The sequence below is a fragment of the Pristis pectinata genome, chromosome 3, assembly GCF_009764475.1.
Source record: "Pristis pectinata isolate sPriPec2 chromosome 3, sPriPec2.1.pri, whole genome shotgun sequence".
In the NCBI taxonomy this organism is placed as follows: Eukaryota; Metazoa; Chordata; class Chondrichthyes; order Rhinopristiformes; family Pristidae; genus Pristis; species Pristis pectinata.
In genome coordinates, this window is record NC_067407.1 from 22991500 (window position 1) to 23012286 (window position 20787).

Consider the following 20787-nt stretch of genomic DNA (forward strand, 5'->3'; position numbering starts at 1 on the left):
ACTCATCTGTGTGAAATCCACATCCATTCCTTTGTTACCTACAGCCTTATCTCTTCTAATATCTGTTAGCATGCATCCCATTCTTTTCTCACTATAAACTTCATTCTCAACTCTTCTACCCACTTCCTCATTGCCTTGGCTTACCTAGAGCAAGGCACCAATTTAAAATTCTCATCTTTGGCATATATCAGAGTGGAGAGGGCTGGGTTTGTAGGTAGGATGGGTTAGTTAACAAAGATGTACCTAAAAGTCCTTTCTCCGACTCAAAAGCAAACTTCAGCCGGCGAGATTGCAATGGATCTTCAATAACCTTGAAGACGGTGAAAGAAAACAAGTATGTTACTGGTGTAGCTATTTTACAAAGTGATTCTTCACTCTAGTGCGAGAAGGCTGCTGATGCACTGTCATTTATTTTTTCAAAAACTACAAGCTAGTCCTGTTTGCTTTGTCAATTATCACCATTCAGTCTGTTGTTCGTACATAGCAAAAAAATGAAACTACAATCACTGCTTGTAAAATCTAGTATTTATTTTTTTTTAGAGATTTATTTTCTCTTCACATTATTTGTTGGATTTTTATTTTCCATTTATCTCCTCCTTCCTGGAGGACCTGCTCAAACCTGAAAATAGTGATTTGAATTGTTACAGTGAAAGCGTGGGTAAGTCTTTACCCGAGTTTGCTTCAGTCATACTTTGACGAATTTTGGTTCCTGGATAAAGTAAACAAGGCAAAAACATCCAAATCATCAGTAAAGTCAATAAATGCAAGCTCCGTCAACAACTTTGACCATTTAGGTTCTGAGCACCTGCAGTGGGGCTGCATAGTTATGCCTGCAGTTGCATACATTTCTTCTAACATACAAGGCTAGGAAAGGCACTGACAATTCTCTTACTTACCAGGATTTCATGTAGTAATTGGAAGATATTCTTCAGTTCGTGAGGTGGAGCTGTCTCCAGTTGGATCTGCACAACACAAAGCATACATAATCATAAAATACAATTATAGAAAGTCATATTTAAGAAGTTAATAGATCTATATTTTTGTAACTACACCAGTAAGAGCAGGTTTTTTCCATATAATCTACATGGATCTTACCAAGGCTTGTGACAAGCACCTTCGACAGATTGGTCAGAAAAATAAAATTCTATGGGATTCAAGAGAAGGTAGCACACTGTCAGGACGTTTATGAGCATAGTACCAGGAGTGGAGAATGCTAGTCACAAAAAGATTAGGTAAGTTTGGAGGCTTTCTTAAGATTGTTGGAAACCAAGGAGAGATTTAATAGAGTTACAAAACATTATAAAGGCAAAGAGATGAACCAATTTCTCTTCATAAAGAGATTAAAATCAGGATGCATGGATACAAAATAATTGGTAAAAATACTGATAAAGAATGCAGCAAATTAATTTTCCCGAGGATACGAGGATCTGGAATTCACTGCTAAAAGGGTGGAAGAAGCATAAATCCTCATTGAATCTATAAAGTATGTAGGTATACATATCCTCACCCCCCCCCCCCCCACGCGCTTCTAATAAAGTAACTTAAGCAGCTGAATGAAACTCATCTAGGGTGAGTACTAAATTCATTTAGATTCTGTCCTCATTATCTGCTGATTTACTATACATGAATCTGGGGACATGTGGCTCCAGGCCCATTGAATTTTTTCAAACAGATATCTATATACACATCAAGGAACCAACCACTGCATGTAAAAATATGGTGATCAGTTTCCAGACCATTTGTGCCCGGCATTCCTTGCTGAGTGTCTGTTCTGATAGAGAACCATCTTTGTTTACACAGCTGTACCTGGTTTGTTAGCTAACTTTACTTCCCTTTAGATACATAAATATTTTAAATTGTCTATTAATGCATGTTAATGCTCTTACATTATAGGGCATACTTCTGTTTATTTGGGATTGTATTGGATACAAAGAAGAGGCCTTAGCAGCATATGTTATGTTTTAAAATGTGGGAAGTCCATGCCCCTATCTTGTATGGATAACAAAGACAGTGTACATCAAACCTTTCACTGCTTAAAACTTCAATCTACAGGCTAGACATAGCTTCAGTGAGAACCCTGTACTTTAATCTCCAAGTATGAAATGATCACAAAGTATTGAAATTTGGTTGTGCCAAATAGTTAAGAATCAACAATTAAAAATGTAAACAAATAAAGAAGGAACTATTCAATTAGCTGACTTAGTTTTTATACTCTTGCCTATTATAGAGTTGTGTGTTCAAAGTTCTCCTCTAAAGAGAAGCACATAAATCTAGGCTGAAACTTCAGTGCAATGTTGAGAGTGCTGATCTGCCCTTCTATTTCAGGATCAGATTTATTATCACTGACATGTGTCATTAAATTTGTTATTTTGTGGCAGCAGTACAATGCAAGACAAAGACATAAAAATTATTATAAGTTACAAAACTCACCACTGTACACTTGTAGAAATTTACAAGAGTCTCTGGTGACGTACCAAATCCCCTCAAACTCCTATTGAAGTAGAGCCGCTGGCGTGCCTTCTTCGTGATTGCATCAATGTGTTGGGCCCCAAGGTAGATCCTCCCAGATGTTGACACCCAGGAACTTGGAGCTGCTCACCATTTCCACCACTGACCCCTTAATGAATACTGGTGTGTGTTCTCACAACTTCCACTCTTGTTCCACTTCAAATGCTCATTTAATTTGGCTTGAAAGATGTAGGAGTCTCCACCTTAACCACTTCTGATGGTAAGGTTGAACCGAGCACCAACCTACCCTGGCAGTGGGGAGGCCACGTGCACGCAGCACAGTTTCCTCATGGAAGTGATTAAGGTAGTACATGCTCTAAGAAATACGGTAAACACATTTCCTAGAAATATATTTCCAATAACCTCTTTTGTCACTCTCCAAGACTGCAATGAAATGCAAAACAGGCTCTAGGGGCTAAAAGGTATTTGCCTGCTCTTTAGCTGCAAATACAAATTTCCAGACAGGAAATCCACAAGATCAAATTTGCTAATAAATTTATCACCCCATCATTATAACTCGGTTGAAAATGCAAGAAAGTCAGAATGTAAACCAATTTAAAAGGAACCCGAGAGGCAGAGGAGGTGGTTGCAGTGGGTACAATAGTATTATTTAAGAAGCACTTGGATAGGTACATGGAGGGGTGGGGCTTGGAGAGATATGGGACAAACACAGGAAAGGACTAGGCGGGTGGACGATGTGCTCGGCATGGATTGGTCAGGTCGAAGGCCTGTATCTGTGCTGTATTGCTCTATGACTCTAAGTAAATAAAGTTACGTCCTACAATCAACAAAGCTCATCATGCAAGTAGAATGCTCTGTTACTATACTTTGTGCTTTGATGCATTAACAAGTAATGGGGGAAAATATATTCTACTTTCAATTAGTTATAGCAATGCCATAGACAACAGGTTTTTGAAAGGATAATGAAAAAAGGGTGGAACTGTATCAGTACCTTTCTTCAAAGTGCTTCCTCTATATGTAAGCAATATTATAAAAGTGAATTTTTCCATTATATGTGTCAAAATTCATACCCCAAAAATGTGCCATTTTATGTCTTATCTCCAGGCTGTGTACTGATATCATTGAGAGAACAGAGTTGCCTTTGTTCTGCTGCCATTTAGTTTTATGGAAAACCTGGAGCAGCACATGCTGCTTTTCTGCCTTAGCAACTGAATTCAAGGACTCCTGCATAATGACAGAAAATGCCGAGTCATGAAATGCTGGGAATGCTCAGCAGGTCAGGCAGCATTTGCAGGCTGCTGCATGTTCTCACTTTCTATAGATGCTTCCATATCTGCTGAGTGTTTTCAGCATTTTCTTTGTTTCCAATTTCTAGCATCCGCAGTTTTTCTAAAATTTTAATTTTCTGTTGCATCATCTGATGCAAGAACTTAATGAAATTGTATTGTGTCCTCCATCACCCAACACCCTTTGGTCTGTTCCCCACTTTCAGCAAAAACCTACCTGTGGTCCTTTCATTCCTAAAGTTACCACAAAGAAATGTTCCAACAACTCTCGCTAGAAGCATTTTTCACTTCTTTCCTCCCGCGCTGTCAATGACTACACTTTTCCGTTCTCTTTCCCTTAATGGTGCCTTTCCATTAGTTCTCACTTGGAATGTGACCGCTTTAAAAATAACTTCCCTTTGGCCTAACTTGAAATCATTCAAAGAGCCCATCTATTAGTCAGACTGATGATACATGGGTCTTGAGGTTTTGCATAGCCTGAAACTCCTGCTTTACTTTCCCTCTGTGAACAAGATCTTTATTCTCTTTTGTCATCGCCCATACCGGGGGAAAAAAGTGGTGTCGGTGGGGATCTAAATCTCTATACACCACATCTACCTTACCTAACCACTTTTTCAAAGTGTTCCTGAAATTAACAAAATACAATTTGTTGCTAATAAAAGTGATGACAATCCTTGATTAATCCAGACATGTTTTTTTAAAAAATTCATTCAAGGGATGTGGGCTTCGCAGGCATTTAATTCTCCATCCCTAATTGCCCTCGAGAAGGTGGTGGTCAGCCTTCTTGAACCGCTGCAGTCCTCAAGGTGTGGGTATACCAACAATGCAATTAAGGACGGTGTTCCAGGAATTTGACCCAGCGATGGTCCGAAATGGCAATGTAGTTTGAAGTCAGGATGGTGTGTGGCTTGAAGTACAACTCCTAGGTAGTGGTGTTGCCATGCCCTTGTCCTTCAACCTGGTAGAGGTCATGGGTCTGGAAGGTGCTATCTAAGGAGGCTTGGTGAGTTGCTGCAGTGCATCCTGTAGATGGTACAAACTGCTGTTACAGTGCATTGGTGGTGGACTGAGTGAATAGTTATGGATAGGGTGCCTATCAAGTGGGCTACAATGTCCTGTATGGCGTCAAGCTTAGAGTGTTCTTAAAACTGCACTCATCCAGGTAAAGCAACAGTATTCCACACACTCCTGACTTGAGCCTTGTAGATGGTGAACATTTATAAATGCTAACTAATTTTATCTCATAACCCCGTAACTTTGCTCTTTATTATCAGTATGAGATACCAGTGAAACAGTCCTATGTATATGCAAAAGTGGAAGTCTTTGTTTAGAATCAATAATATCCTTCTCATCAATGAACAGCAAAATGCTGAAGCATAGACTCTTCTATTCCATTCTGCCCATTTACCTTAATGGTCTGTAGCGCCTGCACCAATGAGAAATGTTCATTGCAGAAACAGCAGTAAGTCACCATCTCAGAAAGCACAGACAAAGATCCTGTCAGCTCTCGCATAGCATACATAACCTGAAACAATAAAGTGGCACTTAATAAAAATGTCACTGCCTCTCTTGCATTTATCACAAACAGGAACACAAGTTTACAAAATCCCTGCACCATAAATTTTAACTTCATTTTTTCTCTCTTCTGAGATTCACTTTTAAAAGGGTGGGAACAGCCTTCTGCATCTGTGCATGGAAAGTGTCACCCTGAAGACAGAGAGATATCACATGTACATCGAAACACACAGTGAAATGCATCTTTTGCGTTTACTTCAGGAGCTCTTGTAAATATATTTGATGTGGAATTTTTCTCAGCCCAGTTAACTAATTTAATGTCAAACATCCTTAACTGACTTTCCCATACTATTTTGAGAGATGAGCACTGCAAGCATTTTAAATATTACTTATCCCGTGATATGAAAAAAACCCACAAATATTAACTAAAAAATTACCTCAAGTAGGTAAGCTTGTCCTTCAGGTCTGAAGAGAGTTTCTACATCTTGGTGTAAAGGTACCTGTGGAGTTGGTGAATGCCATTTGTACTGCCCGGGATCTTGAACAAAAAAAAACTTTTAATATTGCTTGTATTCTTCTACTTCAGCTATTTTCAACCAAGAATTTCTTAGTTCCAAATCCAAAACATTTGGCTAACATGAAGTGAAGAGTTTGTTTTCAGGGACAAATATGCATTCAAAACTGAATTCTCCACATTTAAAATAGCTGATATTTAACTCAGAAACACAAGCAGCTGAATTTGGAGTTGTGTGCAATTATAAACTTTCAAGCAGAATTAAGAAACAACTTATCAGAACTTCCATTAACAGGGACAGACAACCTCCACTGGCTATTTCAATCTCATTGCAGCCTGGCATAACAGAGCAAAATGGTTTGCATAGCTTCCTCTCCTTGTTGACAGAAAGATCATTGTGCAAAATAAATAACATGTGAAAGGAATGAATCAAAGTTAATACTGAAATTTTAAAAGCAGCTTTATCTGAAAAACGACAACTATCCTCACAATCATACTGGAGATAATTAAGAATCTGTAATTGTTTGCATGTTTTCAGAAATTCCTTCTTGGGTTCAAATGGAACAGAGATCCATTCTGGCTGACCCCCTGAGGTGAATATCTGTGGTTCTCAAACATAATTGTGTCAAAGTTTGTAATTATCCAACTCATCACTACTGGTCACCCACCCATTTGCCCAAATGAACCGAGATGAGAACTGGAAGTCAAAGCAAATACTTCCAGATGACAATTGCCCCTGAGAACTGGCATGATAGGATGCAGAAAGTAATCAAGTTAGTTTATAAGTACAACGTTGCCCCTTGCTGCCACAAATAAATTCTGCTAGTTCACTGAATCAAAATGAGTCAGAGCACCTCGGCACAGAAACAGGCCCTTCGGCCCATCCAGTCCATGACAACCTGATCTCCTGCCTAGTCCCATCTACCTGCACCCGATCATATCCCTTCAAACCCCTCCCATCCACGTATCTATCCAAACTTCTCTTAAATGTTACAGTTGAACCTGCATCTACCACTTCCACTGGCAGTTTGTTCAACACTCGCACCACCCTCTGAGTGAAGAGGTTTCCCCTCAGATTCCCCTCAAATATTTCACCTTTCACCCTAAATCTGTCCTCTAGTTCTGCATGCATTCACCCAATCTATACCTCTCATAGTTTTGTCTACCTCCAAGATCTCCCCTCATTTTCCTGCACTCCAGGGAATAAAGTCCTAACCTATTCAGCCTTTCCCTATAAGCCAGGTCCTCAAGTCCTAGCAACATCCTTATAAATTTTCTCTGCACTCTTTCAAGCTTATTGATATCTTTCCTGCAGGTAGGTGACCAGAACTGCACACAATACTCTAAATTCAGCCTCACCAATGTCTTGTACAATTTCAACATAACATTCCAACTTCTGTACTCAACGCCCTGATTTATGAAGGTCAAAGTGCCAAAAGTTCTCTTTATGACCCTATCTACCTGTGACCCTACTGGCAAGGAATTATAGATCTGTATTCCCAGGTCCCTTAGTTCTACCGCACACCTCAGTGCCCTACCATTCACTGTACAAGTCTTACCCTGGTTTGTCCACCCAAAGTACATCACCTCACACTTGTCTGCATTAAATTCCACCAGCCTTTTTTCAGCCCATTTTCCTAGCTGGTCAAGAAGGTTTGATAGCATTCCTTGCTCTCCACTGCGCCCCCAATCTTGGTGTCATCTGCAAATTTACTGATCCAGTTTATCACATTATCTAAATCATTGATATAGATGATAAACAACAATGGACCCAGCATCAATCCCTGTGGCACACCACTAGTCATAGGCCTCCAGTCAGAGAGACAACCATCTACTACCACTCTCTGGCTTCTCCTGCTAAGCCAATGTTGAATCCAATTGGCGACTTCATCCTGAATGCTAAGTGACTTAACCTTCTGGACCAGTCTCTCATGCAGGACTTTGTCAAAGGCCTTGCTAAAGTCCATGTAGACAACGTCCACCGCCTTTCCCTCATTGACCTTCTTGGTAATTTCCTTGATAAATTCTATAAGATTGGTTAGACATGACCGACCACACACAAAGCCATGTTGACTATCCCTAATCAGGTCCTGTCTATCCAAATACTTGCATATCCTGACCCTTAGAATACCTTCCAATAATTTACCCACGACTGACATTAGGCTCACCGGCCAATAATTTCCCAGCTTATTCTTAGAGCCTTTCTTGAATAACAGAACAACATTAGCCATCTTCCAGTCCTCTGGCACCTTACCCACGGCTAAGGAAGTTTTAAATATCTCTGCCAGGGCCCCTGCAATTTCTGCACTAGCCTCCCATGAGGTCCGAGGGGACACCTTGTCAGGTGCTGGGGATTTATCCACCTTCATTCACCTCAAGACAGTCAGCACCTCCTCTTCTATAATCCAGATATAGTCCATGACCTCGCTACTCTTTTGCCTCAGTTCTATAATCTCTGTGTCTGTCTCCAGAGTAAATACGGAGGCAAAAAACTCATTTAAGATCTCCCCCATCTCTTTATGCTCCATGCATTGATGACCATGGTGATCATCAAGAGGTCCAATTTTGTCCCTTTTGCTCTGAATATAGCTACAGAAACCCTTGGTATTCTCTTTCACTTTGTCTGCCAGAGCAACCTCGTGTCCCCTTTTTGCCCTCCTGACTTCTCTCTTCGGTATTCTTGCATTTCTTATACTCTTCAAGTGCCTCGTTTGATTCTAACTGCCTATACCTGATATGCACCTCCTTTTTCTTTACCAGGGCCTCAATATCCCTCAATAACCAAGGTTCCCCAAACCTGTTAGCCTTGCCTTTTATTCTAACAGAAACATACAGATTCTGTACTCTCAATATTTCACTTTTGAAAACCTCCCACTTAACAAGCTCCTTTTTGCCAGAAAACAGCTTATCCATCCATGCCTGTCAGATCCCTTCTGATGCCATCAAAATTGGCCTTACTCCAATTCAGAATCTCAACCCTAAGACCAGTCCTATCCTTCTCCATAACTATCTTGAAACTAATGGAATTATGATCACTAGATCCAAAGTATTCCCCTACACATACTTCTGACACCTGCCCTTTCTCATTCCCCAAGAGGAGATCTAGTATTGCGCTCTCTCTAGTTGGGACCTCAACATATTGATTCAGGAAACTTTCCTGAACACATTTGACAAACTTTATCCCATCCAATTTCTCTACAGTATGGGAGTCCCAGCCAATATGTGGACAGTTAAAATCACCTACTATCATAACCTTATTGGTTTCAAGAGCTGTCAGTTCTGCCCCTCCTGCAACCAAGTCTCACTAATGGCTACGACATAATTCCAGACGCTGATACATGCTCTAAGTTCGTCTGCCTACCTACAATACTCCTTGCATCAAAATAGACACATCTCAGAACACTGGTCCCACCATGCTCATTAGCCAGTCGATTTCTGTCTTTGCTTGTAGGCTTTACATCTACTTTCCCCATAGCCTCTCCACTTAATGCCCTGTCACTCTGGTTCCCAACCCCCCCCCCCCCCCCGCAACTCTAGTTTAAACCCCCTCCCCCCCTCACCCAGAGCAGCACTAGCAAACCTTCCCACCCTCCAGTACGTCCTCTCTGAACACTGCTGTGACATTTTCCCTGATGAGTAAACATCTGAAAGGTTTCATCTTAATTCTATTCCAAGTTCATTCTTTTTAAGATAGATTGACAGGTAGTATTGACAGGTGGCCTAGGTAATACCCCTGCCCTCCCTGCGTATCTCTCCCATTCCCACCTATCACACAGATACCCTATGTTCATTTTTTCCTATCTCGTCCCCATCTGTCCATCATTTCTGACCTCATCTGGTTCCACCCATCACATACCTGCTTGTTCCCCTCCCCCCAACCCCCAAACATTTCTATATACTGGCACCCCCCGCGCCCCCACCCCCCACCAACCAATCCCAGTCCTGATGAAGGATCTCAACCCAAAATGTCAACACAAACTTTGCATTCAGAGATGCTGCTTGATCCAATGAATTCTTCCAGCAGTTTATTTCTTGCTCCAAATTGTATGTTTTTTTATTGCAAGAGAATTTAATGGGTAGAAATGGCTTGCTTCAATTATATAAAACCTTGAAACCACATCTGGAATATTGTGTACAGGTGCACTCATTCTAGCCAAGAAAGGATATACTTTCAAAGTTCATCAGACTGATTCCTAGGATGGCAGGTTCCTTGCACAAGAGGAGATTAAGCAATCTGGGTCTTTATTCTCAAATTAAGAATGAGAAGTGATCACTTCGAAATGCACAAAATTACTACAAGGATTGACAACATAGATACGGAGTCGATACTACCCCCCTCTGGGGTATCTAGGACCAGGAGAGGTCACAGCCGCAAAACAATAGGACCTTTCAAGGTAGAAGAAATTTCTTTACCCACAGGGTGGTGAATTTTTGGAATTTTCTACTGAGAGTTGAGGAGGCTCAGTCACTCAATATACTTAAGGAAGAGATCAATATATTTTTGGATATGAAGTTAATCAAGACAATGAGGCTGGTGCAGGAAAGCACTGCTGAGGTGAAAGATTCATGAATCTTAATGAATGGTCGAGCACACACAAGAGTAAAATGGCTTGCTGTTGCTTCTTATTGTGTTCCTACTCTATGAACCTATGTTCAGCAAAGATGCAGCATCTGCAATACAAAACTGAAATTAAAATCCAAGATTATAGAAGCAGCAGCAGCCCAGGGGTTCCATCCTCCAAAATGGCTTAACTGAGGCAGCAGACAATACCCAACAATATCAAATCACATCCAGCAAGAAAATAATTTTAAAAAATGTTTATAAGTGGAACACTGCAGATGTTGGAAATGCACATGTCAGGTAGCATCTGTGGAGAGAAGGGTGGTTCGTGTTTCATCGACTTGTTTCTCTCCAAAGATGCTGCCTGATCTGCTGAAAATGACGGAGGAGACTAACTCAGAAGCAGTTTCACTGCAATCCATTATTTACACTTTTATGTGCTCAAACAACAACTTTTTGTTGCATTTTGTAATGTTGCAACTTTTACCTGCACTTAACTTGCCCTCTTCAATCATCTCAGTTTTCTCTACCCTTCCTTCTCCAATTAAATGCACTTTACATCCACACTGTTAAACTATGTACAATCCTCAACAATGCAATCACCAATCATGAATTTTGCATTTACCATACAGGTATTCCAAGATGGGATCCATTGATTACTTTTGTCAATTTACTAAAGAGTTTACTAAAGAATTGTGTCCAGTGCTTTACCTCCATCAGCTGCTCAATTCCATGCCATGAGTCATAACTAAATGTTTGATAATTTCTCATTTTTGAGCAACACTCAATTAAAATGTATATGTGCACAGAGAATGTTTAAATACTGGGCCTCACTTTGTTTGGCAATATTTTATTGAAGTCAATCTCTAAAACAAAACACAACATACCAACTGTGAGTAGGGATGAAATGTCTGTATGTAGGACGAGTGATGCCAAAGTGATATGAAGATACCAGAATTCACGGGCCTGTGCAGAACTCCAGCGCCGACTCTAATAGAAAAATAAAGCCAGTTTTAGTGTTGAAATGTTAAGGCCTTGCTTGGATGGATTCAATTATCATGAAAATTTAAGACAGTTTTAAAAATCTAAAATATTAGCTATCTAACTATGATTTTACTTCCTCACAGATGAAAGAATATACAATTAAATAAAAATGGAAGTATTATGCGATTAAGATTGATTATGCGGATAGAGAATGGCAAGCAGTGAAAGGGAGGCATCTGATAAGATTAAATGTACACAAGTCAATGGCTGACACAGGAGTAATCAATAAGGTACAATGAGGCCTCAACTTTAACAATGAACTAATAGAGCACTACACTTACTTGGTTGTTCTGCCTTGATGGACCCAGAAGAAAACAAAGCATTCGTTTAAATGCAGAGTGTTTGAATAAGAGCTGACAGGCCTTGAAACCCTGAGGACAGATAAAAAGCGAACTTAGAAGACGTCAGCAAAATACCACAAACATTCTAGTCTGTCTAAAACATCAGTCCAAATACATGAAAAATATTTCCTGGCCACCTCAAAAGGGATGAAAGGTTCACAGTCTAGAAAGACAAATGATCGGTGCAAACTACTTTCTTCCAAGAGGGTAAGAAAAGAAAACAGAATTTGTAGATCCTCCTTCCTTTTCCTCACTTACGTTGCTTAGCTGAAACAAGTTACATGATAACACGACATAATTGACCTGGAACAAAAGAATTCTTTGGCAAAAGTCAGAGGTAGATGATGGGAGCAGCAATACAAGTTTATATGGTTCCTTGAACTGCTGCTCCACAATTCAGCAAGATCTTGATTGAGTTGATCTTGGGCTCAACTTCATTTGCCTACTTAGTCATCAGAATGCTTGATTCCATTAAGATCTGAAATTTGCAAATTCTTGAATATACACAATAATTTAGCCACAACAGTTCTCTGGGATCAAGATTTACACCAATTAAAGATTCACAGCCCTTTAAGGGAAGACATTCTACCTCTTTCAGTCTTAAATGAGCAAGACACTTATCCAGTCTTTGCCCCTAGGTCTAGATTCCCTCTTTACAGAATACATCCTTCAGGATCTTGTACTGTATATTTCAATAGTTTCAACTCTCATTCTGTTAAACTCTACACAGTGTTGGCCCAAGCAGCTTAATCTCTCCTCATGGGACACACTAGTCATAACTGGAATCAACTAATGAAGCTTTTCTGCACCTCCTTTTAGGCAAGTATATCCTTCCTCTAAAAGGTGATCAAAATGACATGCAGAACTCCAGGTTTAATCTCATCTGTGCAGCCACAGCAAAACTTTGGTATGTGTTCTATCCTACTTGCAATGAAGGCCATCATCCTATTTATAATTAAACAAAGTTCTTTATGAAAGCAGGCAAAGTCTTAACAGTCTGAAAATGTTTAGAATCAATATTTTTTCTAAAAATATATATGGAGGTCAACATTCAGCTGAAATGCTAAAATTTTTCAATAAAAAATTCCAGTGTTATTTTTCTTCACATTTACAGCTTCAACATTTTTTCCTCGCAAGGCTGTTAACATATAAAAAAATACAAGTGATTCTGAATTGGTAGAAACTAGTTTGAAAAATATGCTTTTGGGTAATTTTTATTCTGGCTAATTTTGCACCAAGGTACATAAAGACTTTCAGGCAGTGGGAAATTTAGTTTTCAGAATGCAGGCACTTCTGGCAAGGTCAGCATTTTTTAATACTTGGTGATGGCAAACCAGCTTCTCGAAAACCTGCAATACTGAGGGAGGATAATCCCACAACGCTATTGGTTGGATGGGTGGATAGATGGACAAGGAAGTGCTGTCTGGAATTAGACCCAGTGACAATGAAGGAACAATATATTTTCAAGTCAGGATTGTGTGCAACTTGGAGGAGAACTTGCAGTGCTCTCATTCTCACCTGCTGCCCTTGTCCTTCTTGATAATCAAGGCTGTGGATTAGGGAACTGCAGTCTGGGAAAATGAGAAAAGTAACTGCAATGTATTTTATAGATGGTACATACTGTAGCCATGACAACTTGGTGGTAGAGTGATTGTGCTCATATTTTGGTGGATGAGGTGCCACTCAAGTCAGCTTCTTTATCATCGATGGCATCAAACTTCAAGTGCTGTTGGAGCTGCATTCATCCAGGTTGTTGCAGACTATTCCATCTCATTCCTGACCATTGCCTCGCAGCTGGCAGGAAGAGCTGTCAGGAGGAAAGTCACTCCCCACAGGATGCCTAGATTTTGAACTGCTCCTGCAGCCACAGTTGACTCTCTAGTAATGGTGACTCCAGAATGATGATGATGATATGGAACTTGGCAATGGTAATACAGGCTGTCCCTGGCTAATGAACGGGTTCCGCAAGTTGGAAAATACACAAAAATCACTAGATGTGGTAACCATATTGTATTGTGGAGGGTCATGGCTGTCACGTGACAGCACTGGCCACTACCTGGTCAGAAGACACACCACTGCAAATCAAGGTTTGGCTCCGCCCCACCCATTAGCGCACACCTGACCACTGGCCTGTGTAAATTACCTGAACTGGACCTCACAGCCCTCTAGAGGGCGCCACATGTGCTCCTCTCCTTCTCTTTGCCATCTTCGAGGGATCACCCTGCTTCACTCCAGGCCGAGTACCATGGAATGGCGCTGGAGAAATCATTGGTGAGGTGTGTACTGTTTAAGGGTTGGGAGTGTTTTAGTTACTGTCCATAGTAGCATAGGGCCATGCCTGCACTGAGTCAGGGGATGGCAGTATCGTATTGTTTTTCGTGTGTGTGTGTGTGTGTGTGTGTGTGTGTGTGTGTGTGTGTGTGTGTGTGTTTTTACCCCGCAAATAAAATCCTTTACTGCCAGACTGTGTTCAGAGAGTCCTTGCTTTTGAGACCCATCGAATTTGTTTTCTCACTCACAACACATACTTATATGGTATTGAAATGAAGGTCATCAAAAGCATACAAGAAACAATTACTAAAAGTGAAGAGAGAAGAAAATAGTTCTGGAGTTCATAGGAATGAGTATATATACATACACTGGAGTTTTGAATTTAACAATATTATGGCAGCTTGTTTGTATATGTCCACTAGTCAGGTGTTTGTAATCAGGAGATGGCCTGTATTATTAAATATCAAAGGTGTTTAGGCTTCACATTGTTGGATACATTCATTGCCTTATGCAAATATTACTTGTTACCAAGTCTTGCTGCCTGCAGGCATGCTCTGCTTCATTGACCAAAGAGTTATGAACACTGTGCAGTTACTGGTGAAGACTCCTTGCGTGAAGATCACTGACGCTGATGATTGGACACAGCCGAGGAACTCCTGCAGCAGTATCCTGAAATGTTGGACCCCCAACAAATGTAACCATCTTCCTTTGTGGTAGGCATGGCTCTAGCCAGTACCTTCTTGATTACTATCAGCTTCAGCTTTACTAAGGCACCTTGATGCTGCCACTGGTTAAATACAGCCACGAGGACAGTCATTTTCACTTTACTTCTGGAATTCAGTACCAATTGAGTGAACCAATTGAGTGTATCTTGGACCAAGACTGATAAGTCTGGACCTATGAGATCCTGGCTAAATCCAAAGTGGTGATCAGTTAGCAGCTTATAAGACAGTAAATGCCACTTGATAGCATCATTGATGACAGTGTATTGCTGATGATTATGAGATGAATGGAGAGTATTTAGCAGAATCAGATTAGTCCCATTTTGAGAACTGGACTTTCCAAGGCAATTTTCCACATCAGGGCCAGAAGCAAGGTTAAATGTTGGTCCCTTAACAGAAAGGGCAGAAGAATTTACAATGGGAAATAAAGTAATGACAGAAGAATTAGAACATAGAACAGTATAGAACAGGCCCTTCGGCCCACAATGTTGTGCTGACATGGCTAATCCCTTCATAGCTAATGCCTATATCCCTCTATTTTCCTCTCATTCATGTGCCCATCCAATCCCCTCTTAAAAGTCCCCAATGAATTTGCCTCCACCACCCTACCAGGCAACGCATTCCAGGCATCCAGCACTCTCTCAGTAAAAAAAAACATACCCCTCACGTCTGTTCTGAACCTACCCCCTCTCACCTTAAATGTATGCCCCCGGTACTGGATCGCTCAATAATAGGAAAAAGATATTGTTTGTCCACCCTATCTATGCCCCTCAAAATTTTATGCACTTCCAACAGATCACCTCTCAGCCTCCGCCGCTCCAGAGAAAAGAGCCCAAGTTTGTCCTGCCTCTCCTGATAGCACATGACCTCTAATCCAGGCAGCATCCCAGTAAAACTCCTCTGCACCCTCTCTAAAGCCTCGACATCTTTCCTATAGTGAGGTGACCAGAATTGCAAGCAATACTCTAAATGCAGCATAACCAGAGTTCTATGGAGAACTTCTTGACTCCTATACTCAATACCTCGATTAATAAATGCAAGCATTCCATAAGCCTTCTTAACCACCCTATCTACCTGTGTAGTCACTTTCAATGAGTCATGGACTTGAAAAAAATTAAACAGTTACTTTGTGTCTACCACCATCTCTTATTAGTAGATTAATCATCCACTACCATTTATGAATTGATGTGGCAGAACGGCAGAGCTTTGATCAGATCTGTTGGTTGTGGATCACTTGGCTCCAACTCCATGCTGTTCAGCACACATGCAAGTCCTGTGTTGCATCTTCAGCAGGTTACTCCTGGTGGTACTCATGGTATCCCTTCTGCATTCCTCACTGAACCAGGGTTGATCCCCTGGCTTGATACTAGTGTTAGGTTATATTGTGAGACATTCACTTATTTTCTTTTGACAGCACAAAATAGACAAAGAACATATTTTACCTTTTGCACAAAGTTGTTGAAGAGGTTGAAGTACTGGGAACAGTTTTTGCAATTTTCGGCTACATCCTTGTCCAGTAAGCCAAGCAGCACTTCCAGCAGCTGGTCCAATCCTTTCAGCTGAACAAACATTTTCTTTAGGGACTTTCAAGACATGGTAACAATTAAAGTACACATCAAATTGTTAAATATACGTGGAAAAATGGCCAAGAATGTAACAAAAGATAATCCATAATGCTCCACATCATTTCTTTATCCTTTCAGATATCTAATACAGGGCTGGCAAACTTATTTTATGATGATGATCCTGGTCTGATACAAGGCATTTGGTGTGGACCACATACATGATTAGGATGCAGAGGCATAGAAAATCGTTAGGTTTTGTCCATTTGCAGGGAACAAAACAGATGCAGTGTACACAAATGTCTAGATGCAAGGATTTGTGCCTTTGCACATGACATGACCTCCGCTATACTGGGCTACACCATCTGTAGGTATGGCCAGGATCAGCCCAAAAATCACCCACTCTCCCATGTTTTACTCCCCCTAATCTTCAGTTCCCCCAACTCCCAAACTCTCATCTATCCTCCTTCCCTCCTCCCCTTCCACCCTGAGCTCCAACATTCTGATGTGTGGTGAGCAAGTGTGGGATGAGCTCTCAGTGTGAAATGAGAGTTTTATTGGCCAGTTAGCAGTGCTGAACGAGTTTGTAATGTTAAATGTAGTACAATGTGAATCAGTTAAAACTTCCCTTTGCTATATAATATCACTACAGTAAGTTTTGTTGAAACCTCATTGAAGGCAAGTGTTCTACAGCTGTTGATGATGTTTAGGGTAAGCAATATTAATCTTGGAATAAACAATGCCAGCACAGACTTTAAATAGGTGTAGCTTTGTCATTCTTCAGTAAAGATATTCTACACCTTTGAGCTTAAACAAAAAAATTAATTTCATACTAGGAAGTTAAAGACTTTTGTTTTGCTTAGGTTGGAAAAATTATGAAACCGGCAAGATAAAACATGCAAAGCAACAAAATGCATTTGCTCATTATTTTCAATTATTTAACATTTTGATAAGCAATAACTCCTTGCCAGAACTTTTAATAAATCAATCCATAATTGGGGGTTAGGACAATCGAACAGATATTATGCTAACATTGAACCAATTTGGGAACATACAAGATGAGATTTTAGGCAAAAGTGTGTGCAATGTAACCATTTACCACTCAGTTTTTCCACACACGCCATTTACTAACCTTTTCCTGATAAAGCAGAGCACTCTCGAGGGCTTTTTCTAGAATGGTAGCAACAGTGACTCTGACCTCTCGAACAGTGCACTCCAGAAGGAAAATCCTTGTGGGCATACATACACATGCAGAGAAAAGCAAAGTGCAGTACGTTACGTTTGTTTCACATTTTTGTTTATTACTCTTTTATAACCTAATCAAAAACATAAGAATCAATAGAAATTACCTAATTTCTATTAGAAAGATGGAGAAATGGAGCAAGTGGAATACATGATGGGGCAAGGGAAGAGCTGGACAGAGAGGACAGGGAATAGGGGACAGTCTCCCCTTTGAAAATCACTATTCATGAATTTGTATTATTAGCTTTTAAAGAGTGTAGGTAAATGAGATCCAGGAAAAAGGACAGTGATATATTAGATTTATTGCAAGCTTAAGCCAATGCAGAGCAAAACAGGGGCACATGCATTGTGTGGAAGAACAGGAGATATCAGCAGAAGTGGATAGTTACGACTGTGTAATCTCCTCTTTGACCCCAGTTTCTATACTCTTCCTTCCCTTCACATTGCCTTCATTGTTTAAATAAATTTTCAGATGGTTTTATACAAAATAATCTAATGGAACAATAAGAACCTAAAAGATGTAAAGGCAATTAACGATTCATAAAAAGATTTTGGACATCTGGATGGTGGATGTAAGTCAGGTTACCAATAAGTGAAATGTCATTAAAATATTGTCACCAATGTTATTAATGTACAAAAGATTCATTTAGCAGTAATCATAGATCCTCATCTGAAGTTCTGTTTGAGGCACTTCACTGGTGCAGAGTAAAGCACTCTTACTTTTCACTTGATTTGTTATGCCAGATCTTAGAATACACAGAGCAAGGGTGACCAGGAATTTGGTCTGTTTGGGTCACACACGGATGTGACATGAAGCTTCAGGAACAGCAAGTTTTGATTTCATTCCTATTCAATCAAATATACCTAAAGCTGCTGAAACTCACAGGATTAAGTGCTTTAGTGGAATATGTCAGATACTGATGACTTATGTACTGTAAAATGTAAAATATAGCAGTATACCACAAAACTCGGAAAAGCTAAGATCTAAAAGTGTCAAATAGGTCAGGATACGTTTACTTTCAAATGTATTGTTTAATAACATGCCTTAGCTAGTTTGCAATACACACACATCCTGTCCCCACCCCTTTTTGAAAGATTAGTCTACATGTCTTTGAACAGAGATGGGCTGATGTTAGCTCATTGTCACCATGCGAGTGAATGGGCCAATCATACACTTGAATATGTTCAAGAACCACCTCCAGTAATAAGACTCCACCTTGTATCAGCTAAATATTTACACTCAAACTCACAAGAAGAATGCTCAGGCATTTAGTTGGAAACCTGATCTTTGATTGCAGTTGGTTTTTTACTTTACAAAATTTGAAACAATAAGCATAATGTCCACATTAAAATACAAAATAAAAGCAGAAAATGCTGCAAATGATCAGATCAGGCAGCAACAGTGGAGAGAAAAATAGAATCAAAATTAACATTAGCAGTCCTTTCATTAGATTTTAAATTTCATCAGCTTTGATGCAAATTCATTAACATGAAATATTAGTTTTCCATAGATGTCGTCTGACCCAGTGTTGCATTTGCTGCTTTGATATAGAATTTCTAACTTGGGAGCAGTGCAATTTTAAGAGACTTGTCATCTATCCATTTACCTATGACAGTTTGAAATTAACAATTCCATGGTTCTCCTTAATGAATCAAAAGTAATGAACATATAAATCAAAATTCTTGGATTAGAAGCTTATGTTTTTGACTCACTTTATCAGTTCTCGACCCTCAGACCCAACTAGGAATTCAATTAGCCATTGACAGGCATCACAACTGCTTGTAAGCAACCTCTCGATGAGGGTTATCCATTCTCCTGTATCCACCCTGTTAAAATAAAAATCAGAATCCTCTTATACTGGAAGCTCACTATACCAACTACCTTGAAACCTAATCATCAAGAGTCAGCTCATCATAGAAAAAGGTCACATCTGATGCCACCTGGTGTGGTTGGCAACCAGAGGGGCGACACACTGAAACAAATGCAGGCACACCGCCTCTACAATGCTCAATTTACATCAGGAATAGAAATGTAGCTTTCTAAAGGAAATATTCTTCACTTTAAAATTTCTTGGCCAAAGGCCATCCAATTTGAAGTTGGAGACTCAGTGGAAACCCAGCCTCTCCACCCGACAGTCCAAGGTGTAACAGCATTACTAACATATTGTTATATGGAAGTTTTTGAAACACATACAAATTCTAGACAACTAGGATGATATATTGTTCTCCAGATTCAAGGACATAAATTTTAATGAGTGCTACTTAGATTAAAAAATGGATATTAAGAATTTCCACTATTGGCTACTTGGAAGAATTCTATCAACCATGGAAGTTTAATACTAGTTCAATTCAAGACATGATAATGAAGATGGAGGAATTAGTAAACAAAACAGCAAACATACGATGTGATGATTTTTCCTGCCTCAAACATGTTGCATGCCACCTCGATGGACTCCAAACTTTTGATTAAAATTTAAAGTAATTTAAAAGAAGACAACTATGCAAGTTTGACATTTATTAATGTGCAATGCGATTCACAAAGGGAGAGCATTCAAATTAGCTGCAACAGTAGGTAACTACGATTTAAAACTCTTTGGAATTGGGGAAAGCAAATACTTATTTTCTTTGCTTGCTCTAACATAAACTGTGCAATGAGGAAGACAAAGAATAAATTACAAGCCAAGGAAATTTCTTGGAGTATCAACTTCCTTCAGTGGTGGTGATTCACATTCAGAAATACAGCACAGGATGTAGGACAACAATGAAACAGGCTCTGAAAACAAACATTATAACTCTCTCCTTTGGCTTTGTATTGGTGTAAAATGGACAGGCAAAATGCAGATTCCCTGAAATTTTACATGTTCCACAGATCTGCACACATGTGGACTATACTTCACATGCTGCTACCCTGGCAGCCTATGAAAACTTCAAGAGTGATAACATTTGGAATGATTCACCAAATAATAAAAACTTTTATTTGGTAAAGTTTTAAATGCAGATTAGATGAGCTCAACATTTTGTGTTAATGAATAAAAAGCCACAACATTTTCAATGAAATACTGTATATTTTACCCCCTTTGAAATACTTCAAATAGCATTTGTTTCTAATGCAAACACACAAAGTGCTTGAGGAACTCAGCAGGTCAGGCAGCATCTATGGAGGGAAATGGACAGTTGACGTTTTGCGTCAAACCCTTCATCTGGACTGGAAAGAGGGGAGATGGCCAGTATAAATGAGGGGTGGAGCAAGAGCTGGGTGG

The 20787-nt window shown here is 39.8% G+C and overlaps 1 protein-coding gene across 3 annotated transcripts in view; it reads right to left on the reverse strand.

The window, feature by feature from the left end:
• The window catches only part of usp24 (ubiquitin specific peptidase 24), a 169807-nt gene that overhangs the window by 21013 nt on the left and 128007 nt on the right, over nucleotides 1–20787 (reverse strand). For all 3 annotated transcript variants that reach the window (XM_052010648.1, XM_052010647.1, XM_052010646.1), the window contains exons 54-62: nucleotides 19241–19354; nucleotides 17418–17514; nucleotides 16166–16282; nucleotides 11671–11760; nucleotides 11233–11335; nucleotides 5708–5808; nucleotides 5164–5280; nucleotides 897–962; nucleotides 244–310 (exon numbers count right to left, since the gene is read on the reverse strand). In XM_052010648.1, coding sequence (XP_051866608.1) covers nucleotides 244–310; nucleotides 897–962; nucleotides 5164–5280; nucleotides 5708–5808; nucleotides 11233–11335; nucleotides 11671–11760; nucleotides 16166–16282; nucleotides 17418–17514; nucleotides 19241–19354 — 872 coding nt within the window. The remainder of the gene's footprint in view (nucleotides 1–243; nucleotides 311–896; nucleotides 963–5163; nucleotides 5281–5707; nucleotides 5809–11232; nucleotides 11336–11670; nucleotides 11761–16165; nucleotides 16283–17417; nucleotides 17515–19240; nucleotides 19355–20787) is intronic.